This window comes from Anas platyrhynchos, chromosome 5 (assembly GCF_047663525.1).
Source record: "Anas platyrhynchos isolate ZD024472 breed Pekin duck chromosome 5, IASCAAS_PekinDuck_T2T, whole genome shotgun sequence".
NCBI lineage: Eukaryota > Metazoa > Chordata > Aves > Anseriformes > Anatidae > Anas > Anas platyrhynchos.
In genome coordinates, this window is record NC_092591.1 from 60,823,201 (window position 1) to 60,847,867 (window position 24,667).

Genomic DNA, 24,667 nt, shown 5'->3' on the forward strand with positions numbered 1-24,667 from the left:
TAACACTACTTCAAAGAACTTAAATGAAATACGGAGTTTGATGTGTGAGATCCGAAAGTTGCTGTAGGTATTGAAGCTTGTTCTCATCTGCAGAGTGGATTTTTCTTTATCTTTGTAAATGTTAATGTTGTTTTGCACTTTCCTGCTAGTATGCACAATCTACAGCCTGCCATTGCCCAGGACAAGCACAACTCAGTTGATTTAGATTCACAGCTGCAAGAGCAGGAACGCATCATTACCATATCATACGCTTTGGCTTCTGAAGCCTCTCAGAGGAGCAAGGAGGTAGCAGGTAATACTTAGTTATTTACAAAATAACAGCTATTTCTTACTTGCTTCTAAAGTTGTGTGTGGTTGTTGCTGAACTTCTGGCAAAAGAGAGAATTTTAGCCATTCACATTCAAAATAGTGAGAAGTGTGTATAGGTAACAAATTCAGAGAAGCTAAAGGTTTACATTGAGTAGTGTCTGGTATTCAGTGAACAGGGTGAATGGGAGAAAATAGTGTGATCAGAAAGTTCAGAACTTGGAAACTCGCTGTTACTAACAGCACAAAACATTTTCTTTGAATGCGAACTATATCTGAAGTGAGCTATATCAGTAATCACTTTTAAAAGTAAAATGGTTGATGATGTATAAAATGAAGGGAAATTATTTATTTTTAACAGAAAGATTCAGTAGCCTGATGATTGAAACTATAGTGTAATCATTTGCAGCTTGAGCTATGTAACAACAGGCTGAAAAAGACATTGTAAAATGGGTATTGGTATGTTTCTGTCTGGTGACCAAGATTAGAGATCAGAGCAAGACAACCATGCATGAATTCTGCTTGATGCCTGGAAATCAGTAGACCCTCTGTAATATGTTATTAAAGATGACAATTTCACTCTTGATTGCTTTATAGTTGAAATAAGTTAAAAAAAAAAAAAAGAAAAAAAGTTAACAGATTTGTATGGCATATTAATACATTAATACATACAGCAGCTATTCTAGCAAGTACTTGACCAGCCATTTATAACTTCCACAGTTCACTGTTCCAGTGGAGAGTGGAAATAATGGAAGCTTTAACTATGATGGAGGAAAAAATATGCACGTTCCTCATCTGAAGTTGTCAGTTTAAACATATGGTACTTGCCACAGAAGCTTTCAAGGCCTTTCCCTTAAAGACAGATTATTCCAATACTCAGATGCGTACCACACATCTGGAGTAACAGACTGTGGATTGAGTGTGGCTGCATACTCAGATGTGGTGGCAGCGAAATCTAAGGGGAATGTGATTTTTTCAGAGGAAAGGATGCATTTTCAGGTTATCAAACTTGAGATTTTGGAGGGTTTCTGTGAGAAATTAACAGACTTGAAGGAATAATAAGGATTCACTGAGGAGGCTAGATATTATAAATAAACACAATTGGAAGGTGTTGGGAGCATTTCAGGGAAAACCTCTTGGAACTTCAGGCGTCTCTGCCTAGAAACAGCTTCTCCTCAGGCTGTCTGGTCCCAGTTTGAGTAAGCAGGTCCTCAGTACTGTAACGCTGACTTGCACGCTTTGGTCATGGAGCAGGACTTTGTGTTTGCGAGGTAGGAACCAACACAGCATTTTGCCACCTGAGTTTTGGCTGCTTCTGGGAAAAGATGGCACCAAAACTAAGACCAGCAAGGGTGAGCACAGTCCTTTCTTGAAATTATTCCCATGGCCGTACAGCAAGAGCAGAGAGGCTGCCATAGTAAACAGTCTTCATGTGGACAGATAACATACTTCTTGGTGTGTGTGAGGGTGCAGTAATGGCACGGCACTGAAATCTGTTTGATCTGTTTGTATTTTATAGTTAACGTCGTAGTTGTGAGGTAGCTTGTAATAGCTATGTAGCACAATAGCTATGTAAAAGCAATTTTTTGCTTTTACGTTTTAAAGTTTTTATGATAATTATTTCAAAGTGAGATTAACACATATTCTGGGGTATCTACCTAAAATCTGCTTAATTCTTTACTTCTCCCTAAAAAGAGAATTAAAATGTGTCTTCCCTGAAATGTTTAACTGCTGCTTGAAAAATACATTTGCAGTCAGTTGTGAGAAGTTTGTTTTAATATTAGCTTAATACCTTTGTGAAGCATAGCACCCGGCTTATTTTTCTTTCAGACACTTAACAAACAAAACCAAAAAAAGTTAGGTAATAGTAAAGGAATTGATTGTTAAGGAAGTCCTCATGTTTCCATCTGTGCCCAGTTTTCTTTACCACATTTCTACCTCAAAGACTCATTTCTTACACAATGATTGCAAATATTACTTTCTCATTTAAAAGCAAACAAGAATGAAAATGTGGATAATTCTTAAAAAAAAAAAAAAAAAAAAAAGTGGTTAAAAAAGAAAATTATGTAACATGTTGAGCATCTGATGGCACATTCTGATTTATTTTAATTTTACAGATTCCTTCACATTCTTATTTTTGTAGTTTGAATTTAAAATATGTATTGCCAAAGTTGCTTCTTGTTGATGAAGCGGACCGTATCTGAAAATCCAACCCTAAATGTCCAGATCTAGTAAAAAAGATTTGCTTTGAAATAACTAAAGCTTAACTTTTCCTATTTTATTTTTGTAAAGCAGATAACTTGTGTTAGGAAGCTGTGATAATATAGAATCATAGAATCATAGAATATCCTGAGTTGGAAGGGACCCTTAAGGATCATCAAGTCCAACTCTTGACACCGCACAGGTCTACCCAAGTTCAGACCATGTGACTAAGTGCACAGTCCAATCTCTTCTTAAATTCAGTCAGGCTCGGTGCAGAGCCTGAGCCAATATAAATCACTTTTAATAGAAATTGTGCATTTATCTAACTCCTGTAGTGCAGCATGTTGAAAATCTGCCTTGTAAACAGAAATCATGCCAAGAGTCTGAAAGATTAAAGTCTTTCTTAAAGTACACGTCTCAAGAAGTCAGTTCCCAGTACCTCTCTGTTTTTTTGGAACCAGGTCCACCTCTGGCCTTCCAAAATGAAAAGGCAGAATTTAAGATTGAGTGTCAGTCTCTGTAGTTTCAAGATTGTCTTCTAACCATTGCTCTAGTTTATAAACAAGTATACTTACAATGTTGTATTTTTTTTTTATTCTGATATTTCAAATGTATTTTTCATGCTCTGTAGTAAGAAAAATGTTTAGATGCATCTATATTTGTGTGTGTGTGATTTTCTATATAGCACCTTTATATCTGTTTTTTGGCATGTAACAAATGAAATGTTGTACAATTGCAGGAAAATCTTGAAACCAAGTTAGTAAATTTGGGTGCTATTCCAGAACTGTGGTGTTAAAAGCAGAATTTGATTAAGATATGTCAGTATCGTGTGCCTTAGTAGTTAAGGCAACTAATAGAAAAAAATAGCAAGTAGAAATGTCGTTTAAATTGTGTTCCATGTAACTAAAATAATGTAACACCTCATTGCTGTTGCTAATCGGGTTTCCTATCCACGTGGTAGAAAATTGAGGTGGCTCTGTTTTGAGACGGATGTTTGATTGTGCAGCCTAATTGGTGTATGTGATCCCTTCTAGCTCAGCAGTTGACCTTTCCACCTAAAGCACCCTCACCTTCTGTACCACAGCCACCTCACTCCCCCTTAAGCAATGGATTTCACTACACATTTGTTTAAACACCTTAAAAGTAAGAACTAACTGCTCTTGGCATGTCTGATTTGCCATTGTATCTTTGCTGTGGCTTGCTGAATTTTAACAAGTTTTACTAAAATCGGATCCAAATGAACGCATGCATCCGTTTTTCAGAAACCTTTCATTCCTGTGTAACAAATATTGCTACTAATAAGCTAACGTGTGGGCTAATCAAGTCTTCAAATGACTGCTGGAGCTTTACAGATAAGAAACTTCCATAATCTTACCGTGGTGAAGGAAGGAGACATCTCTGCTCTTGGTAGCATGGGGCCAGATTTTCAGCCGCAGTTTGCCCTCCCATGGCTGGCGTTGGCTACAGCTGGCCCGTGTAGGGCTGTTTGCCTGCACGTGGCATGTATGTTTGCTTCACGAGAGAATCCAACGTGCAAACAAAGTTGTGTAAGCAGGGGGGTTCATTTTTGGGGCTGATGTCTAAAAGCACATGGACTCAAATCCGAGTCTTAATTGAGGTGAGCTGAAAATTTGGCCCTACGTAACTAATTCTGCAATAGTGTTGGACTGTTTTGTGCCTTGGGTGTGTTTTTCACTGAATTGTGCTAACAGAAGAATTAATTTTTGTCTCTGATTAGGTAATTTTGACGTTTCAAGTATTCAGTTAATTTTGTTGCCCTTATAAAGAAGCGGGGATCATCTCTTCCCAGTAGTATTTACGGTGTTTTCCCTATTTCAAATAGGGAAATGTAAATATTATAATACTTGCCTGCTAGAAGTGCCCTAGTTGTAGCACTCACCATGTGTCCCTGGTTCCCTTTGAAATTATGTTCATCCTTCCGATTTCCTTTGGCCAAATTTTATTGCCTGATGCTGGACAAAGTCATCAAAACACAGGTGAAGCAGTAAAGAGGACTGATTGAGTGAACACCTCAAGTGGTGTTTATCTTCAGTGAATCTGAAAACAAAGGTATTTAAAGTAAGAGTCAAATACCTGTAAAAAATATATAAAAATGTAAATAAAAGAGCCCCTTTGGGCCTTTCACGAATGTTTCCAGTGACCTGTCATCAGAAAGGCCTGGGATAAAAGCTACACACAGAGCGAGAGAGAACGTGCGCAGGCATTTGGAGCACATATCCCGAGCTTGGCAGAAATAGCTGGTTTTGTCCTGGTGCAGTTTATCTTTCTGAGAACTAAATTCTCAGAAAGAACTAAATTCTACCTTTGCTGTATCTGAGTAACATTTGACAACTAGTGAATATGCTAGTTGGTTATCACTATTTGTGACACGGCATCTTTGCACATGGATAGGGTACCCGTGTTTGGCCTCACGAACCCAAAAACGTAGTGTGGTGCCAGGATATTGTTTGATGTGAGCAGGGGTTGGGCAGGGTGACTTTCCAACCTCTTCAGCCTCAACCATTCTGTGATTGCAGGCAGACTTAACGCATGTTGTATGTTTGTATAAGCATACATACATACACGTGGATGTGGAAAATTGCTAGGCAAGTAACTGCAATAACCAGCAATATGCAGGGGACCCAAGAGCTTGAGCTTGCGCTCGGCGATGCCATGTGATGGCTGTTTGCTTAATGTGTCTCTATTAATTGTTCATTCTGTCAAACTGCAGGAGGCTTTGACACAAAAGTACATTTCCTGAAAGCGCTTGCTGCTCGGCGTCGGTTTGCTCGCTTTCATGTCTAACCGTGTTTCGTTTTACTTCACGCCAGCCAAAGCAGTAAGCGAGCACTGACGTAAGACTCAAAGCAAATCCCACCTACTGACACCGCAGAGAAGAAAGAGGAGGTTCGTTACCTGCTTTCTGTGGAGATGCTCATCGGCTGATCACGCCTTCTGTCGGAAATACGTTCAGAGAATAATGGGGGGATTTTCTATGAAAATGAAGAGAATTGCAAAGCATTTTATTCTGAATTCAGCTTAGTTCAGACTTTTTTTATATGAATAAATGGCACTTTTAATAAACTCTGTAAAATACTGACAATGTATTTTTAGAACAGAATGTATTTTAGAAATTGTTTAAATCAAGGGCTGCATTCATTTTAAGAGGAACTACTTAGGTAGTTGTTACAGGATGCTGTTACTTCCCCCTCAGGCTCAGATGCACAATGTAAAGTTTCATGAAAAAGATGAAAATTGAACAATCTTAGATGCACATCCATAGGGTATGGGTACGGCTAACTCAAGTGAGAGGTTTAATGAAAGGGTGTTTTGGATCGAATATTTTTGTAGAGTTAATCACCCACCCTTTTGCCCATGAAATGATATTTTGCAAGGAACTTTTAGTTTGATTTTCTAAATATTAATAAATATTAATAACCACTGTATAGATGAAATTTTCCATGAAAGCCATAATGATAACCAGTTTTATCTCCTGTCTGCTTTCTTGATTGCGTATGATTAACTTGGTGGTATCGATATACAGTCTGGTAGGTTGCTCTTGACAGTAGTAACAAACAGCTAACAAATTATATATATTTTTTGAAAGTTGAGATGTGGAAGAAGAAAACTTTAAATTACAATATGTGAAGCAATAAAAAATAGGGCATGCCATTTCACTAGAAAATATATTTTTTCTTTTGATTTTTTTTCAGTAAACAGTATAGTACGATGTATTGACTACTATTTATCCTGGAAACGGTAAAACTAACATAACGTGGCACCTGCTAATTTTGTACGTAAGTTCTTCTGGTGCTTTACTTTGCCAAACTTTGAAATTCAGTGTTTTACGTACTTACAGGGCAAAGGGTGAGGTGGTTATATACGGAGGAAATACGATTAAATGAATGGCTGCAACTGCTTTACTTGAAGAAAACAAAACAGAACTGAGTGCAAGATATGCAAAAATTGCCCAATACTGCGTAATGGTTAGTTGAGTTCAGCTCTAGATGAGAAATGGCTGAGAAATACTTCTGCAGTATTTTGTGAAACCACTAACTTGTTTATTTGCTATATCCAAGTGATAGATATAGTCCCCTGGAAACTGACTGACCTTCAAGTTTCAGATTTTGACAGAAATCATATTATATTAACACTGTACTCTGAAATACTCTTAAAAATATGTATTTAGCTAATGTAATCTATTTTACCTCAATACTGCCAGTATCAACTTCAAAGCCTTTTGCCAAAATAATGATTTATTTTTGCCTTTATAAAAAGTTTTGAAAGCATAAATGACTATTTTGCAAGAAAACATTAATTTAAATAAAATGTAACAGTTTGGAAAATGGTATATGTACAGATTAAAATATTAACATAACTGCCTCCTTTCGCCTCTGTTTTATCTGCTCTCTTACCAGCATCCTTCCAGTTGGAAATCCAGAGTTGCTCGTGTTGCTGCCACGTTTTGCTCTTCTTTGGTTCAAATCCCATTGAAGCTCCCAGATTTTGCACTTGTATTGTTAGGATGTGAGTCAAGTTCCCCCCTACATAAAAGCTTCATTTTTGTAAGAAATGTTTCTTACCATCTGATTAAATCTGTTTATTCTTGAATAGAAAGATTGTTCAGGGTAGTGACGTAAATACAACTACTACGATGCTGTCCTTTCTGTTTTGCAGAACTTTCTGTGTTTGTCTGACACTTCCTTGGTCCTTTAGTGAAATGAAGTACTAGAAGTAACTCCCACGTAATCACCCACTCATCACCTAAACGTGGAGGTGAAAGTGGCATTGGCCACAGAGCTGCCTGGTGGTCACTGGCCCTGCAGATTGCACTTAGCTACTGACCAATGCTGATTTCTGCTGTAACTCAGGTGACAAGAGTTTGGTGGAGGCCACTGGAAATGTTTGCTTTAGACTTGCAGGAGTATTTCTGTGGCTTTGCATCGACTCTGTGACCTCAAGAGCAGGCATGTAACAAGGGGAGTAGCTGAGCTCCAGGCCCACGAAGCAGAACTCAGAGTTGAGCTGCTTAGGACGTGCTCCTCCTGTTTCTCAGACACTGGGGCTGGAAACACAAAGGAGCCTTTGACCACATGTTTTGTGGTTGAGTGAAGCTGCATTCTTTCTCCAGAAGCTTTGTTATGCAGGCTGGAAGAGGACGGGGCTGTGGCTGGTGGGTGAGGAGCGCAGTCCTCTAGCTCTGGCAGTGAAGGGGAAGGGCTGCGGGCAGTTTTGCTCTGCAGGTTGCAGGAGATGTTCCTCTTCTTTCCTTCAGTCGTGCACACAAAATCTGCTTACTCAAGCTTGCATGAAAGAGGAGGATTTTGCCCTAAATGGCTATACCATGAATGTTTGCAGTGAGATGAGCCTCTCTAAAGATTTTGCTCTGTGTCCGCAGCAAATTCCATACTTTGAGGGGGAAAAAAAAAAAAAAAAAGTTAAGCTGATTTTCTTCTAAAACTTTTTATTAAATAAAACTTTTTTATTAAATATGTGAAATGTTATTCTTCAGTGACTATCCTTTTACAGGGATGGGTGTAGTCCTTAAATAATTACAGCTAAGTTTCATTTGTATCCAGTGTTTGCTTTGGGACGATTTCCTTTTTCAGTTGTTTCCATCAAAATGTTATTTTGTAGGTCTTCTGATATCAAGACTAGAAAACATGATGACTACTTGCAGACTACTGTTCAATATCATTTCAGTCAGAAGGTAACGCTTTTCCTCTGCCTATTAAGAAGCTTAAGTGTAATTAGAATTAAACAGAAGTGTAAGTAGAAAGCAGTTCTTTTGAAGTTACTGTTTTCTAACTAGCGTTTTGTGATGTTAGACTAAGCAAAAATTATGCAGAGTGCATTCTTTCCCCTTCTACGTTTTCCATTTCTTATACTAACATTATTAGTGTTTCATTTATTACACGGCTGGGTTTATAACACTGCCTAATAGCTCTAAGTAGCACAGCTTGCACCTGTCTGAACCTGTGTGACACCCCCTCGGCCCCCCTGTTTTTCACCATTGTATGTGTGGATAGGCTGTTAGGAAATCCTGCTGAGCTGTTCCTGCCTTTGTATGAGCGTATGGAGCTGTGTGTTTGGAAGGGCCGGGCAGTGACTACTTGGAGGCATCCAGGCTGTTTTGGGACAAAACCAAACCAAAACAAACACACTTTCGCTAGAGAGAGATTTTTCAGGAAACAATCGTATTGAGGGATGCTACTCTGGAAAGTTGTGTATAGCTGTAACTAGAAGGTACTGAAAGATACCCACCCCTAAGCTTGTGCGTTGCTATTTCAAAAAAATTGCCAAAGGTCAAATGAGGTGGCCTGAGGCTCCCCCTCGGGAGGTCAGGTTGGTGCTGGGCACAGGCAGAGCACACCCAGCACGATCACAGGGGTGTTTTTGCACCAGCCTCCCTTGCCCATCCGATTTCCAGTCCTTGAAATCTGTGTATTTATTTCATATTGTTGGGTTTTGCTCTCTGTATAACCACACGTTTCCCACGTGTCTCAGCAATTAACTTCTGGATGTGATATGAAGGAAAGCCTGGATTTACTGAGTGTCAAAACGTGGGAGATACGGAAGGCACAATCTGATGTTACTCCTCTGATTTATGTCTGTCTTCGGGTATTTTAAAGTGTTTGCTTGTGGTGTGTGTGTGTATGCCTTGCGTAGTTATAAAAAGAACAAAGATGAGCACAGGAAAGACATGAAAACCAGCTCTATTTTCCACACCTAGTAAACATTCCCATTGGTTATTTGGCTGTATTCAAAAGGCTAAGACTTTTATTGCTCTACTAGCAAAAGCAACCTTTCTTCATAGTGGAGCAGTACAAAGAAAGAGCACAAAAAGTACACACATCACAGTGCCTGAAATTCTGTTTGAACAAGTGTATTGATTGGGTCTGACCCCTTTACATTTTTTTTTTTTCCATTATTTGAAAAGGTGCATCTAACTGTGGCTGAATTGAACCAACGGAGATGAACTTTCCATGAAAACTTCTTGAGATATTTCTTTAGTTCAAAGCTTTGGAATTTTAAAGAGCATTTTTAATACAAGCCTGTCGAGGTATTCTGTGCAACAACCATACTTTGAATGTAAAACTACAGGTATACCGAAGGGGAAGGTAAAATTACAAAGCTTACTGTGATATTACGGGGAGGTGACAGAATAACTCGGAGTGCTAATTATAAAAGAAAATAAAACCAGAAGGCATTGCGTATGCACAGAGTTGTGCCCTGCTTACCTGTTATTTACTTGTAAGTGCTCCCAGTTGCTTTACAGAGTGTAAAACAGCCTGCAGACAAAACATTATGAATTAGCTTTTTTTTTGTTTTGTTTTGTTTTTCAGCCAGCAATTATTGATGAAACTGTTATAAGATGTAAGCTTAAAGAATTATGTGATTTTTTTTTTCCTCTTCCCACTAAAAGAAACCTTTTACCAGGAGCTAAGCATAAGAAAGCACTGAAGGATGAAAGAAATTAAGAAAACAAGGGTGAATAGTGAGTTGTAGGAAATAATGGCAGAGACACGTCTGCAAACAAGACTAAGAGGTGAGAGAGGGGAACAGCCTGGTGGTTTGGAGGGAGATACCTGGAAAAAGCTTGAAGGAGCTGCAATACATTGGCTGTTGCAAGGTGTGGTGCTGCGGTAGTCTCAGGCTGGGCATGTTTTCATCTCCAGAGCCAGAATGGAGAAAAGCCTTCATGTTGTTTCCTGGTTCATCCCTTGATACACGAGAGGCTTTTTGGAAACGCTGGCTGATGGGTTATGCAAGATGCAACCCGGGTGGAGTGAAGCAGTTGGCTTTTTAGTTGCACTGAGCTGTACTGTGCTGGGGGGAAAGCTAGCTGACCGCAGAAACACCACTTCAAATTCTGTGTGTCTCCTTGTATTGTCTCTGTTTTTGGGTTTTCTGGCCACTCGTTCATGCTGAGCAGTTCGTCGGTGTCCTTGCTCTGCTTCTTCCACACAGGGCCTTTGAGGATCTTCTTCTCCCCCCCCCACCACGGAGCAGGGTTTTGTCTTCTGCCCCGCAGAGGTTTGCGGTGGCTTTGTGCACGTGTCCGCGTGGTGCTCCCATTTCTCTTTTTTTTTTTACTTGGGCTTTGAGTAGTGTGGCCTCTTCAGTTCACTACTGAGTAAATTGGGTCTTTTTTTTCTTTTCTCTATCACGTATTGACTTCTTATGTTAAGATTGTCACTTTTTTAACAAAAAAATCCTCTTTGGAAAGAGAGGTGCTGATGGCATCCTTACAAACAGTTCACAATCACTAGATTTTAGTGGCTGAGAAGAAGGGGACTTGGCCCCAAACATTTGAGGATCAAAGCTTCACCTGCATTTGGTGCAATTCATTTAGCAATAAATCTGTGGGTGAACAGAAAAGGTTCAGATTGTCTAACTTTTTTTCTGCAGTCTTGAATATGGCTTGATACACCTTTGATGAGCACACGTCCTTCAGTGGTTTAAGAGAATTTCCCTGTAGGTCAAGGTGGACAGTAGTGTAAAAACTCAAAGTGAGGAAGTTGTTTTTATATGAGCTCTTGTATTGCTTGACTGATGATATAAAAAAAACCCTCTCTTCTATTACATGTTAGTTTCCATTCTTCTGGTCGTTTGTTTTTTTTTCTTCTTTTTTTTTTTTTTCTCTGTACTAGATCTTCCTGGGCTATGGACACCATAAATGGTACTGGATTTAGACAGATAATAGCACAAATTGTTGGTGCGATCTCATTCTGCACCTGCACTTCAAACCCATGTCAAATGAGATTAAATCACTGAGCACTTTGCTTCTTTAATGCTGTGCAAAAAGTGAGGAAACTTTTATTTCTCCATCATGATACTGAACACCTGTGTACTACTCAGATATTTTGCTCAGGAAAAAGTGTACTTGAGGTGACAGTCTTAAAAAACAAAGCCAACTTCCACTTGTCCCTTCAGTGAGGGTACCTTGACACATGTCCCTTCTCTTAATCCCCTGACAGTTTCCAAGAGACCGATGGAAATAACTGTGCCAGGCTTTGATTATGAGGTATCGCACTGCCACTTATTCTCTTTGTCTCCTGCAGTTTACAGAGGCAGCTTCAGTGCATAATTTAATCCCTGTTCGGGGGACTGTAGTAAATCCACAGAGATTTCTGCCAGCCGTCCTCTCTGACATCAGAACAACATGTGCACATCATCTTTGATGTGAATTCCCCAACCAGCGCCTCAGAAGGACCTATAGCTTTGAAGCTGGCCTATAAATTGTGCTTTCAGGAATCAAGTTGTCAGCCTCCTCTTCGGGAAAAAAAAGGAGAGTAAACTGTAAAGCAGTTGCATAAAGCTACAGGGCACCTTACAGATCAGGTTTTCTTGGCCTTGAAGAATCCCTGTAAGTTGGTGAGAAGACAGAGCCCTTTCTACTTGGCTCAGAAGCATTCTGGTTTGTGAGTGCAGGGCCTTGCGGGCAGCGGGGCTGTGACGGTGCTCATCGTGAGGGGCTCCCTGCTGCAGGGCAGGTGGAGGGGGAACGGGAACGGGCACACGGCTTCTTCCCAGCTGCTCAGGTGTTCTCGGTCCTCGAGAGCCAGATGCTGGGCCTGCACCTGCATTAACCTTTGTGTCAGTGTGGGTTAGAGACTGCACCAGCTGTGGTGGTCGCTCTGTGGCAGATCTTCCTTCAGTTGTTTCCAAAGGCCTCTACCAGTATGGGCAGACTTCTGCCTTTCTACTGAGATAGTCTTGGAGTTGAGGAATTTCAGTGGCCAAATCTTGTCTGAAAAGACAAATGCGGTTGGCCTCTTTGATTCGGGATCTGTGTGCGTGTTCTGCTGTCATCTTTGGGAGCAATTCCCACCTCAGCCTGAAAAGGCAGAGAACTAACTACAGAAGCAGCCAAAACACAACCTCGATTTTCATCTCAGTTCCCTCTCTGCTGGGAGCTGAAAGTGTTCTGCTGCTCTAAGTCTCTCATCCTGGTGCTTTTATACCAAATACTGCTAAATCTGACTGTTGAGATAAAAATTGCAGTATTTACACCAAACTAAATCATCTTTTCTCAGCATGTAAGGAATCGCTTAGAGGTGCTGATTCGCAGATGCAAGTGCAGGTGCTGACATAACGTGTGTCACCCAGCAATGGGTACGGTTGTGTTCTGAGCAGGTTCGTCTTGGCTCAGCATTAGAAACGCGTTGCCCCAAACCGCATCAGATGTTCGCTGTATTACTGGCTGTGTGCTTCAGGAATGGAGGCTACGCTGTGCTGGCTCTTCCTGGCAACAGCTTTTATCAGAAATGCTTAATTTTGGCTTACTTTTTATTCTTTGGTGATCTATTCATTTGTATTTGGGACCGATGCCTAAATCTTAGTACGGCCTTCCTTCAAGGCTAGTGGGAAAGCAGCAGGGCCTGCAGGGGTGGATTCCCTCACTTCCCGAGTCCCTGTCTAAATGCATGGTGGTGTTAAGGCACAAGATCCCTGTGGATGCTGAGCAGCTGCAGAAGAAAAGGTTGCAGCCTGCCCTTTAATTTTGTGATTGCACTCCACGTGAGGCAATAAATAGTAGGTAGCAGCCAAATCTAAAAGAATTTAGAAGTGAAATGTTGGTTTAAATGTAGCCAGTGTCCAAATAGGAGGAAACTGATCTCAGGCTGATAAGGAGAGTTAATCAATCAGCTCGACTGGAGGATGGAGGGGAGAGCGTGACCTAGGCAGAGACGGCCTCACTGGTCTGGTTTCTGTCTTGAGGATCTCACAGAAATGGGACACGTCTGGGCTGGCACTTTTGATACAGCCTCTTCTGCAATGAGGTTGCTCAGTGAAAAAAATCCAAAATTGAGAAAAAAATCCCAAAGATATGGTAACAACATGGGTGTTCCTACACTTGTATTCCCTAGCATCTTTCTCCAATTTCTTATCTCTGTTAATTTAGGCCTTGGCCAAAGTTGCATCTTGATGAAGATATGAAAGGCTTCTATGAAAATAGGTTGTCTGCAAAGTTGTCTATATAGTGGGAGTTCAAAGCCTGCATTCAAATAGAAATAACAGTTCTTCAACTTGTCTGCTTGTCTTAGGCATGTTAAGTGTCTTAGACATTAGCTGCTCCATCATTAGGAAAATTAAGTCATGGAGAGGTCTTCTTAACCGTGTACAAGCAACTTTAATTTCTGTCTACATATTAGAATCTTGGAATAGTGGGAAAACAAAAAGAATCCATACAAGTCAAGTACAAATCTCTGAACTTGAGTGGCTGCTGCTCAGAATTGTTCTTAAAAGTTAATGACTTAAAAAATTGGGATTAAGCACAACTATAGTGAAATAGCTACCTTAAACTTTTTATTTACAGTCGTATTGCTTTTATCTTTTCCATAATGTATCTTAGTCCAAGTCCTCCCCCAACAATTGATGCTGCACTGTTTATGTTTTATTCAGTAACCCTATATGATAGCACGTACTGTTGCTTTCGTGTAAGCCATGTGGCTTGCAAATTTTATCTGCATGTAATAAATAGCATACAGAAAATTCCCCACAAGCATCTGGAGTGTTTCTTAAAACACTATTGTAAAAGAATGAAGCTGCGCTACACATACGGGTGTGCTGTTCTGTTCTCCCAGCAAAGAGGCAGTTCGTTCATTCATGAGGAAATTAAGTTCTGTTATTTTACTGATAACCTTAGTATGATAAGCTATACATTTGCAAAGGAACGGCTACGCTTAATTCTTGTTGGAAGGAGTTACCAGAAGTCCTGACTCTTTATGCACATCAGCTTAACTTGCAAGGTACAACCTTTTTGTGGTAATTTACATAGACATCCAAACGATGTGTGTATGGCAAGGGAAGGAAGAAAGGCTCGCATGAAACTCTGTACTCTATATATTAAAGAGCTAAATGATTTTCATATTCTTTTTATTATTAAATTATATTTTCTCTTCCAAAGTAAAGTGATTTCTTCAGGCGGTGTTATTAAAAATAACAGCTTAGTGTTATAACCAGGTGCCAATCATTCAAAATCTTTTTTTTTTCTAATGAAAGTTATAAAGGACTACAAATTACCCTCCCTACAGTTTATTTTCCCCATCCTTATTATAAACTGAAAAAAAGAAGCAACCCATCTCCTATTGTATAAAGGATTTCAAACCATCTTTTCCCAACAGCTGTTGTAGGACTTCAGATGGATAGTGATTAATGCTGCTACAAAAGTGAGCGATTTCTGTTCTTAGCCCTGTCAACACTAGCATCTCTAGACAAAATCATTGTTTAAAGCTCTAGCACATCACAAAATAGTGCTGATATTGGTATTTTACAACTACTGCAACATCCAATAATTCACATGTAATCTTATAGTTAAAAATTCAAGACTAGGGTGCTAACTGAAGAAGCCACTAAGAGGAATTTTCCTTTTCTGGCATGAAATAAAGGGAAGGGTAGTTTAGATAACATATAGTACAGATTGGGCAGGAACAAAAAGAATTTATTTCTTCATCCAGTATTTTATACACTTTACAAAAACCAGGATTCTCACTGTGCCCATAAAAACATTATCCATGGCAACTGAAAGCAACTACTACTTTTGTCATCTAACAGGGTCTTTTTAAAATCATAATACAAAGATTTGTGCTGTAGCAGTCCTCCACTTCGCACTGTAACAATAAGGCTTACTGTACTTTAAATACGAAGCTGTTACATCTGCAGTTATGAACCACTAGCTTTAACAAACATCATCTTATAATTGCTTTTTGCTTCTTTTTTGTTTTCTGGAACCTCAGCTTCATCATGCTTCTCAGCAGCTTGCAGCTCCTCTGCAGACTCGTCTTGCTCTGACTCAGAGCCACTTTCGGAGTCGTCTGAACTCTCGTGTTCAGAGGAGTGTCCAGCTGCCTCTTCTTCACCCTCCTGAAACTAGAAGTTCAGATTATGAGACAGAGAAACCCTAATTTCCTGGCAACTCCATCGCGGCTCTTAGATGTGCCCAGTGAGAACATTGTGCTAAATGGCTCCTTTCCTATCAGTTCTGAAGCGGGCTAGCTTGCTACCCACAGGTCTTTGATGTACAAATTATTAGACAGAAAGGAACCCCACAGGACTGCTTAACAGGACTGACTGCGATAGCCAAAGATTCTTCGGCCACTTTCCTATTTAGTTAGAGCAGAAACCCTAAAGACTGCATTAAATGAGCTTGAAAAGTTTCAGTTTCCATCGCTTCAGTGATTCTTTACTTTTGTGCATAGGGTACACAACACTTAAATGCTTGTCAGGGAATGAGACATGCTGACACTAACTGATAGATCATCAAGACTTCTGATGATTAGTCATGACTGATCTTTGAAAATAAATTTAGCACAGCATTACAAAGCAGCGTTAGGAGTGCTGAAGTAATCCAATGCTACTGCTAAAAGGAATGATCCAAAAGTTGAATTTTGTTCATGCACCTAAGGAGCAATGCATCCATGTTTGAATATTAAGAACTCGAAGCATGAGTTGTTTTACTCTCTCTGGAAACATTATCCATGTTTTCATGCCATAATAGGTGCCAACAGGAGGGGAAAAAAAAAAAAAAAAAAGACATGTCAACTGGCAAATAAGGACAGCTTCCTAATAACCCAATGTGCTTGTTCTTTTTTTTTTTTGGTCACATTCCTCTTTCTGCTCATCCCTATGCAATCGCTTGCAAGTACAAGACCAGGTGGGTGTCACCCCACGGAAGGCCACGTTTCCCTCATCTGACCCCTCTCTTTCTGCTTAGTTTTCAGGGCCATGGGGAGGTATGCACCTCACAGCAGCAAGAAGCCAAAATAGATTAATTAGCTCTCTGTGAGAATGCAGATGGTTACATACACTCCCTCCTTTTGTGTGTTCCGTGACAACACTCATTTGATGTATTTGCAACTTTGTCCTAATCGGTCTTGCCTACTATGGAGTACGTCATAGCACTGCTCAGAACAATGGAAAGCATCCATCATTTCCAGGCACCTACACGGCTGCAACAGCGCACACAAATAAGGGTCAAGTGACTCCAGCCAGTTTCTCGTTTAACCCAAACTGTGCAAGTTCAGCACCGTGCACGGTTATCAGGTTTTTAACCCATGGATCATCTCGTCTTACTGAAGCGACAGCCAAATCATCAGAGAAATAATTAAACTTACTACCTCACTGAAACCAAGTCCACAATGGCGCCGGTTTCGTCCAGACATGGTGCTGTCCATGCTCTGTTGGTACTGCGACTCCAGTTCTTCATTCATTTTCTTGTCTTCTTCCCCTGCATGTCCAGTGTACTTTGGTTATGGTTCATTCAAATTAACAAAGACATCAAATTACACAAAGTCACCAGGTTTTTCAAAGCTTATCACAATATAGGTGAAAAAGTTTAGATTAAGCCACCTTCCTTAGAAACTACCAGATTACTGTACAAAAATGTATTAGTTACAAACTGCAATTAGTACATTGCATTAGCAATTAGAACAATACTACCACGCTTGTTTATCGAGCTGCATCTGAAATTATTTCATGCAGCCTGAATTATCAGGAGCAGTTACTTTCTACTCTTGCCCACCTTTAGGAATTAGCAGGAAAACTGATCTAATTAACAGAACATGAGCCACTACTTCTACACGCCCTTTACTACCATTTGCTTGTGTAAGTAAATCAAGGAGCACTTCTGCTGGCGGGAAAAATATGATCCGAAATAGTTGAGTATCCTCTGTTCTTGTGAAAAGTTGAAACCTCTAAATCTTCCCCCCAAAAAGGCCTACAACACTAGTTTTTAACCTGTATCACTGTAAACCACGGATGTATTACAAACTTTTCCTTGTTTAGAAGGTAGAGTCATCTGTTACTCTACAAGGAGGAAAACCTTATGTTGGAAAAGGAAGTAAAGTGTTAAGAAAATAGCTGCCGTGATTTTTTTTTTGTGAAAAAGCAGCACTTCTTGCTAATAACAGTGCAGTTCTGAGTATTTATGATTCCTTAAGAAGCAGCATCCTAGGAAATTCAGGTCCCAGGAGGTGATTCACAGTCGCTCTGCAGGCTAATAGCAGAGCCTGGAAACAATCCCCAGGCTTCCTTTGGTGTTTTGGCCTGCACATCGCTTTTCATCAACTGAAGAATGACTTGTGGGGCGTATCAGGTACCAGTAAGCTTTCTGAACCTCTCGACAGTTGCTCTTCTATACAGTTTTATTACAGCTTCTGTCAGACATTCCAGCCCAGCTTCGTTTCGGTGTACTTTGAGCGAGTCTGATAAGGAGCTGTATGTTATATAACATCAAGTCAGTGCTAATTCCAAGATGACCTTGCATATCTTCCCTTCTTCTATTTTGTGCTTTAAGGCAGAGATATTTCCATTCGGTAGGTAATCAGGTTGGAGGAGAAATCAACCCTGTTTTTCTGTTGTTCTCTCCCCCCCCAACACACGCACTGCGTTAGAGGTGTGGATATCCACACCTGGCAGCACGGAAGCAGCGTAATGCTGCTGTGTACTAAAAGTAGGAATATTTCACTTTCTTATTGTGATAAGAAACTACGACACGGACCTGTAGAGCCTGGCTTACACGCGTTTCCCTGACCACCAGGTCCTTTATTGACCCTGGCCTTCAGAAGGCCAGAAAAGCCGAGGAATCCCCAACTGTGCAGCCGGATCTGCCCTCACCCCCAGCCCCAAACCTGCCCCTGCGGCACTGACCTGTCCTGAAGTGCGACGTGGAGCGGTGGTCCCCGATGACGAGGCGCCCGGTGTGCTCCTTCTGCGGACAGACAGCGCGGGGGGGGCTGGGGGCGCTGCCAGGCACCGCCAGCCCTGCCCACACCCCGCCGATCTCGTCAGTATTTTTTATTATTTTTTATTTATTTTTTGCCGGCCTCACCTTGGCGGCGCCCATCAGCCGCAGGAACTTCTGCTTGCGCTCCTCGTTGCCCAGGTCGGCCGCCTCCCAGCTGCTGGAGCCCTGCGGGGGGGAGCACACGCTGGTTGCGCCCACCCCAGCCCAACCCCATCCCGCTCCCGCTCCCCGCTCCCGACCCCGCTCCCCGTTACATCGGGCGAGGCCGCTCGCTTGAGGCCGTGCTGAGGCTGCGAGTCCCGCGCCGAGCTCATGGCCGCGGCCGCCACCGCCGCCTTCCTGAGGGAGCCGCTCCGCACCCACCGCGCCGGGTCGCGGCCGCGCGGGGGGAGCTGGGAGATGGAGTTCTCCCCGCTGCCCGCGCCGCGCGGAGCCTGGTAGGGAGGACTACAACCCCCAGAAGCCTCCGCGGCGGCGGGGACGGCCCCGCGCGCTGATTGGCGGAGGGGATGCGAGGCGGGACGGTGGTGCCAGGCTCTGAGGCGCGGCGCCCCGCCCCCCGCTCTGGGACCGCCTCAGGCGCCGCCTCAGCGCCTCAGCCCGCTGTTACACGCCCCCCTCGGCTTTAATACCCAGATGGCTCGCCCAGAGCTGTGGCAGAGCAGCCAGAGAGTTGGGTTACAGCTTCTCGACACGGAGCTGAAACAAACCGCCCCGGCTGAGAGCAGCCGTGAATGTGCTCAGCCCCGCTGTAGCCTCCCTCACGCCCGGTGCAAAACGAGTGCTTGCGATTTTCCTGTGCAGCGTCTTGTTTCAGTAGGTTCAGCCACAAACTTTCCATCTACCCTCAAATACCCTCAAATGCGTACCTGTACCCTCAGATCTCCTCACACGCATGCAGCACAGGTGGTCGGGACGCGCCTCACACCCACCGCCCTGCTCAGCAGTTGGGGTGAGCCTGGACTTCTTTTTAACTTGCAGAGATCTGAGCTGTTTCATTGCATCTACTTGTCTTTAGCAGCCTGTTTTGGCTTGGTTTCTTCTATTCCCAAGTTGTGATTCACACTTTTGTTGTTTTTCTTTGTCACTGCAACAGTGAAACATTTCAGGCTTGAGGCAGTAAGTCTGCCCCCTCACCCCTCTATCTATCTCTGTGCTAAATCAAGGAAATTTTGGGATTTTGAAGGTTAGAGACAAGGCAGGATGAAGTAGGCTATGACTGCAAACACCACGTGCAGTCACCTGCAGGGCAAAGGGATGTGGACCACACTGTAGAGACTGACTAAAGGTGAAGAGCCCGTAACACACGGTGTAAAGATGCTGACGGACAACTTACCTCATAAAGGGTGCTCAATTCCTTGCAAGTGGATGAAAAGTTCCTACAGAAGTCTATAGGGCTTCTACATTTAGGCTTCTGCTCTGAACTCTGTGAGAGGATTCTCTATGCTTAGACGATGACCTGCTCTCAGTTCAGATGGTCTTTATGAGTATCTTCTTTGCAGAGGAGGAAAAATAGAGGAGGTTAAAAACGTGTCGTTACAATGCACTGTTTGTTCCTTTGTTTGAGTATGGCCTTTAAAATATTTGGTCGTTTTGATATTTTTTAACATCTTTCCTGAGCCTTGTTACTCAGATGTCACCCATCATTCCTTTGTAGGACTGAAGTACAGTGAAAGAAGAGTTGATAAGAACATATTCTGGAAGATGGAGCACAAAAACCCAGCAGATCTAGTAATGTAGAGACGTGCTGATAGAGCCCTGCCACTCCTGGGTAGGTAGATTTAGTTACAGATATTTGTAGATTGTCATTATTTTCAATTTTTTTTTTCTTTTAATCCAAAACAACACTAGGATAGTAATATTTAAATTAATGTTCACGTGTATTGTACCACCTGAGTGTGCAAAATCAAACAGAAAGGCACAGCTGTTACGCCTGTTTTCTAAAACTTCCATAATTGTTGTTTGACAATGATAAAGAGCAGAAGGGAGCATTAATATGAGAGAATGTTGTATTTACAACTTTAACATCATTTTAATGTATCTCAGTGTATAATTATATAATGACTGTAATTGTGGCTGAATTGAAATTCTGGTACTTTAATAAATGATTTCTCATGGAAGGGGTGCAAAATGTAAAAAATAACATCACTATCAGTATTTTTTTTTGTAGTATCTAGCAGCATTTTTAGTCTGTTAATAGGAATTGTGATTATCTAATACTAGTGAAATTGTATCTTTTCCCTTTTTTTTTTAGTTAAGTTTTTATTATGGTTTGTGTGCTTCTATGCTTAAAAGACCTATTCCTTAAGAAAAACAAGTGCAAAATTTGAACTTCATGGTTGTGGTTTCCTTCCGGGACAAACGGAGAAGGATTGCCATTGGAAAAAAAGGTGCAAGAAAATCAGGCTTTGCTAAAGTTGAAATGAGTTTTTTTAATTGGGTCCAAGTTGTGGGTTACAGTTAACTTCAGGTTCTTTTCAGGATGACTGAAATATACGATTCTTTATATGGCTGCAATGGTTTGGTGTTTTGTTTACATTTTGAATAAGATGTGCTAATAACAGAACTAATAAGTAAGGGGATTTTAGAAGTATTTGTCTTCCTTACCTTATTGCTCTTTTGGAATAAAAATGCTCTGGTTTTGCAGAAAAGTGTTACCTTAATTAAAAAAAAAAAAAAAAGACAAATATATCCCTAGTATTATATGGCGTATGTCTACATATGGGGGAACTTAAAATGGAGTGATCAAGCTGCTAGCAAAAATGTGAATTGTCTCAGTAGAAGACTGATTATGCAAAGGTTTCATTTATCTTTATGGAGATATTACAGATAATTCTAAGGATGTGTGAATAAGGAGCTAGATTTAATTCCAGTAATAATAGAAAACAGTAAGAAAGGGCAGAGTTAAGAAAATCCTGTCATGCTAAAATCCAGTGTTGCATTTGCTGTAGTCTTTGAACAACTGTAAAATATAATCATTCACAGGATAACAAGACAGATTGGCTTTTAACAAGAAGCATGTCTTGAGTGTGTGTGAGACTGTTTTAGTATATAAACAAAACAATGGTAAGGATGCGGGGCAACATTTGTGTGAATTTTACACAGTTCTTTACATAGTCCCTCGGAAGAGACTATCTGGAAATTAGCGTTCCAGTCACCGGAGCTAAGGTTTTGCTGTGGAGTAGAAACTGGCTGTGATGCAGAAATCAGACTTGGATTAACTGTCTGTCCGTCCATATAGCTAAGGAACAGTAGGGAGGAGTGAAAAGGCTTCTGCTTAGAATGGCAAACAGAGAGAGGCAGATGATACAGCGAGAGTGTGACGGGGTGTAATGACCAGTAAGATGACAAAGTTATTCGCTGTTATGTACAGTTACCATCTCAGGCTTTTCTGTGTAACTCTGCTTTGGTGGTGAGCTCCAGTCTCTGGATGGGAACCATCTTTGGGGGTGGAGGGAAGCCAGCCCTATTACAGGAAAAAACCTACCTCAGTGAAGATTTTCTGCACTAGTCCAATTCTAAGTTTTGAACCTCAGCAATAAAAACTTCCAGGCAGACAACAACTTAGGATAGCTAGGTATGGGAAAGCAGAAGCTTAACTAGGTCTGGCAGAAGTAGTTCTATCTTTGAAGAATCTGATGTACAATCTTTGGAAAAAAAATAAAATATATATATATATATATATATATACACATATATATTTGAGATGTCTGTGTCGAGGTAGGGTAGATTAAAGCACAGCTAGGTCTGACAGCCAGAAGGCTTTTTTCATTGTGTGATGTGATAAGGATGTCTTTGCTGTGCAGTCATTGACTGAGCTGCAGTAATGAGACAGGACAGACCTGGCTTGGTTGCAGAGCTGAATCTTCTCCTGTAATGGTCCTGGCTCTGCCCAAGAACAAGTGGCCTTTGGCATATCTCACCTTTCTGCTTTATCTACAAAATGCAGACAATATATCTCATTTCCAGCCTTTCGATTTAATTAATGGTTGCACAGTCTGTTCAAAGCAATGTGTAAGTGCTAAATATTAGCTACAGTGTAATTGGACTACTGTAATTTATAATGTGCTAACTGACTTTGGCATATAAAATAGGATCAACCTCTTCTCAAGTGCTGTAGAATTTTTAATTGTTACTAATGAACTTCTGATATTCAAAGTACCTATCACTGTGAGACAGGGAATGCTGCCAGGATTTGTCTGTAGGAAAGCTTAGCAAGGCAACCACTGATTTTTTTAAGCTTGAAATAAAAAAAAAGTACATATCATATGTACACACACACGCCTACATTAAGTGCACAGTTTAAATTACATTCCCTTTTAACAGAAAGCTCTATTTCTTTTTAAATGGAAACAGGACATTGCCCTCGCGTTTCAAAAATGTTTCATCTCTTTCAGCATATATTAAGATTAAAATGCTTCTTGATTTCTAACCCGCTTTGCTTAGTAGTTGTCAGTGCAATATATAGAGGTTACCACAGAGAAGAGTGGAAAATATTCTGTATATCACTGGAGGTGGGGAAAGATTTTATTTTTGTTTTTTAATTGAAATCTGACTTACGCAACATACTTATTCAGTACGTTTTAGTGTCACGGTGTCTGCCAAAAATTCAATTCCAAGCTCTTGCTAAGTTTTGTTTTAAGGAGTTGGGAAGAAGGAGAGACAAGCTAAGAGCAAAAAAGAGACGTCAACAAAAGGATTGCTGAGAAGGGAGCATCAGTTGAGGGAAGGCAGTCATAGCTGTTAACATTTAAAAAGCCCTTTCAAGGCCTAACAAAATAAAGGATAGAGATGTCCTCATCCTGAAATGGCTTTTATATTTCTGAACCTGTTATAAAAGCTTTTCTTAGAACACTTCCTTTCTAAAAACAAAATAGTTTCTGTCGTAAACAAGACAGGCAGCACATCAATACAAAGACTATCTTCACTTACTTTTATTTCTACTCTAGCAGAGCAGGCCATTATTCAATACCACAGCAAAAAGAATTGTTGCCCCTGTTTAACAAATGACGAAAACAAAGAATGAAGAAATTATGTCCTTGAACCTAGCACTGTGCAGGCTTCCACTACTATTGTATGTATTAGGCTTTGTTCTCAGCACAAAGATTTAAAAATCCCCATTTTTAACATGATAAAAGGTAAGTTAGTCCAGCTTTCTCTGGGTACAGTCCTGGTGGAGACAGGACCCAGGTAGTTTTTATATCTGTGTAGCCAGTCAAGGCCAGGCATGTATCTCTTACTTGGAGTTGATTTGAACAAGCTACATCAAAATAAGAAAACATAGTGCTTTGCTTCCACTAAGATTTTACATCCTATTAGACTGACTGGGCTTCATTGTTTACCACTGTAAACAATGCATAGTGCTAGAATAATGTACCCAAGTAAAAAAAAATATATATATATTTTAATTGCAATGAAGATATAGCTTTATATATCTCACTTCTTTTTCTTCTTTTGTGCTTGCTAACACATAAAAGCACTAATAAAGACAAGGCATTTTGCAGAAAGCATCTCCCAAATTCAGTTATACTACTGTGAGTCGGAATGATGAGACAAAATCTTCAGCATTATCAAAATGAATTGTTTTTGTTTAGAGTGAAAACTCAGTAGTTCCTCCGTTTGGTGTATCTTTTGTTTCATCCATCTGTAGTAAAGCAGAATATTTCAAGGAGAATTGAAAAACCTCATGGGAATCTAACATTTCCATCTGTTTCTATTAGGGAATTTAAATTATTGGGTAATTTGAAAATGGCATGGACAAACCACTCCTTTACATACTTCAGTGAAAATTCTCTGGAAAAAGTTGAACAAAATCAACATTGTACTTTTTTGAGTCATGTAGCGCTGTGAAAGCCAAAGTCTCTGAAGTCAGTTGAAAGTTGTCTGCATACAGAATTTGTCTTTTCATATAATTATGCCTCTTCCTAATACCTTTGAATCTTTTACTGTATGGGCAAAGAGAAACTAGAAAGAAATGTAATTGGTAGGGGAGAAACCGTGGCTCTGCATGCTCTCCTTCCTCACCCTGTGTGACTGTAGTAGTTGCTCCTCCTTAGGGTCAGTAACACTTGTGGACGAGTCAGTAGAAAAGTACAAAAAATAACACCAGCTATCTTTATATGTAGAATTTTAATTCAATACAAAATGACTTGGAAAAGATTCTAAAGGTTTGAAAAAAGGGGTGCGTTAAAGCTCTGATATATTTGCATAGCTCCCGAGTCAGAGTCCTTTTTGAAAAGAAATGTTTCTGTTTGACTTTCATGCTCAGGGGAACACACAGGCTTTTCATATGCACCCAACGTCCAAATAAACTTTGAAGATTGACAATAATCTGCTTCTCCATGTTAGAGCTTTACCACAGTACTGTCTGTGGCCACTGCATCACTTTTTTTTTTTTTTTCCTCCTGC

General features: G+C 40.6%; 2 protein-coding genes across 15 annotated transcripts in view; one reads left to right on the plus strand and one right to left on the minus strand.

The window, feature by feature from the left end:
* PLEKHA7 (pleckstrin homology domain containing A7) overlaps nt 1-6,886 on the plus strand; it is a 133,047-nt gene extending 126,161 nt beyond the window's left edge. For 13 of the 14 annotated variants that reach the window (XM_072039294.1, XM_038179301.2, XM_072039303.1 and 10 more), the window contains 3 exons: nt 150-292; nt 3,543-3,651; nt 5,340-6,886. In XM_072039294.1, coding sequence (XP_071895395.1) covers nt 150-292; nt 3,543-3,640 — 241 coding nt within the window. In that variant the 3' untranslated portion in view covers nt 3,641-3,651; nt 5,340-6,886. The remainder of the gene's footprint in view (nt 1-149; nt 293-3,542; nt 3,652-5,339) is intronic. The other variant, XM_072039295.1, reaches the window with a different exon arrangement.
* An 8,049-nt stretch (nt 6,887-14,935) lies between these two features.
* On the minus strand, nt 14,936-18,668 carry C5H11orf58 (chromosome 5 C11orf58 homolog). The gene is made up of 5 exons (XM_027461940.3): nt 18,514-18,668; nt 18,344-18,424; nt 18,163-18,223; nt 16,632-16,741; nt 14,936-15,384 (listed from the first exon to the last, which is right to left on the minus strand). The coding sequence occupies exons 1-5, from the start codon at nt 18,571-18,573 to the stop codon at nt 15,178-15,180; spliced, it is 519 nt and encodes a 172-aa protein (XP_027317741.1). The 5' UTR covers nt 18,574-18,668; the 3' UTR covers nt 14,936-15,177.
* Between the last annotated feature and the right edge of the window lie 5,999 nt (nt 18,669-24,667).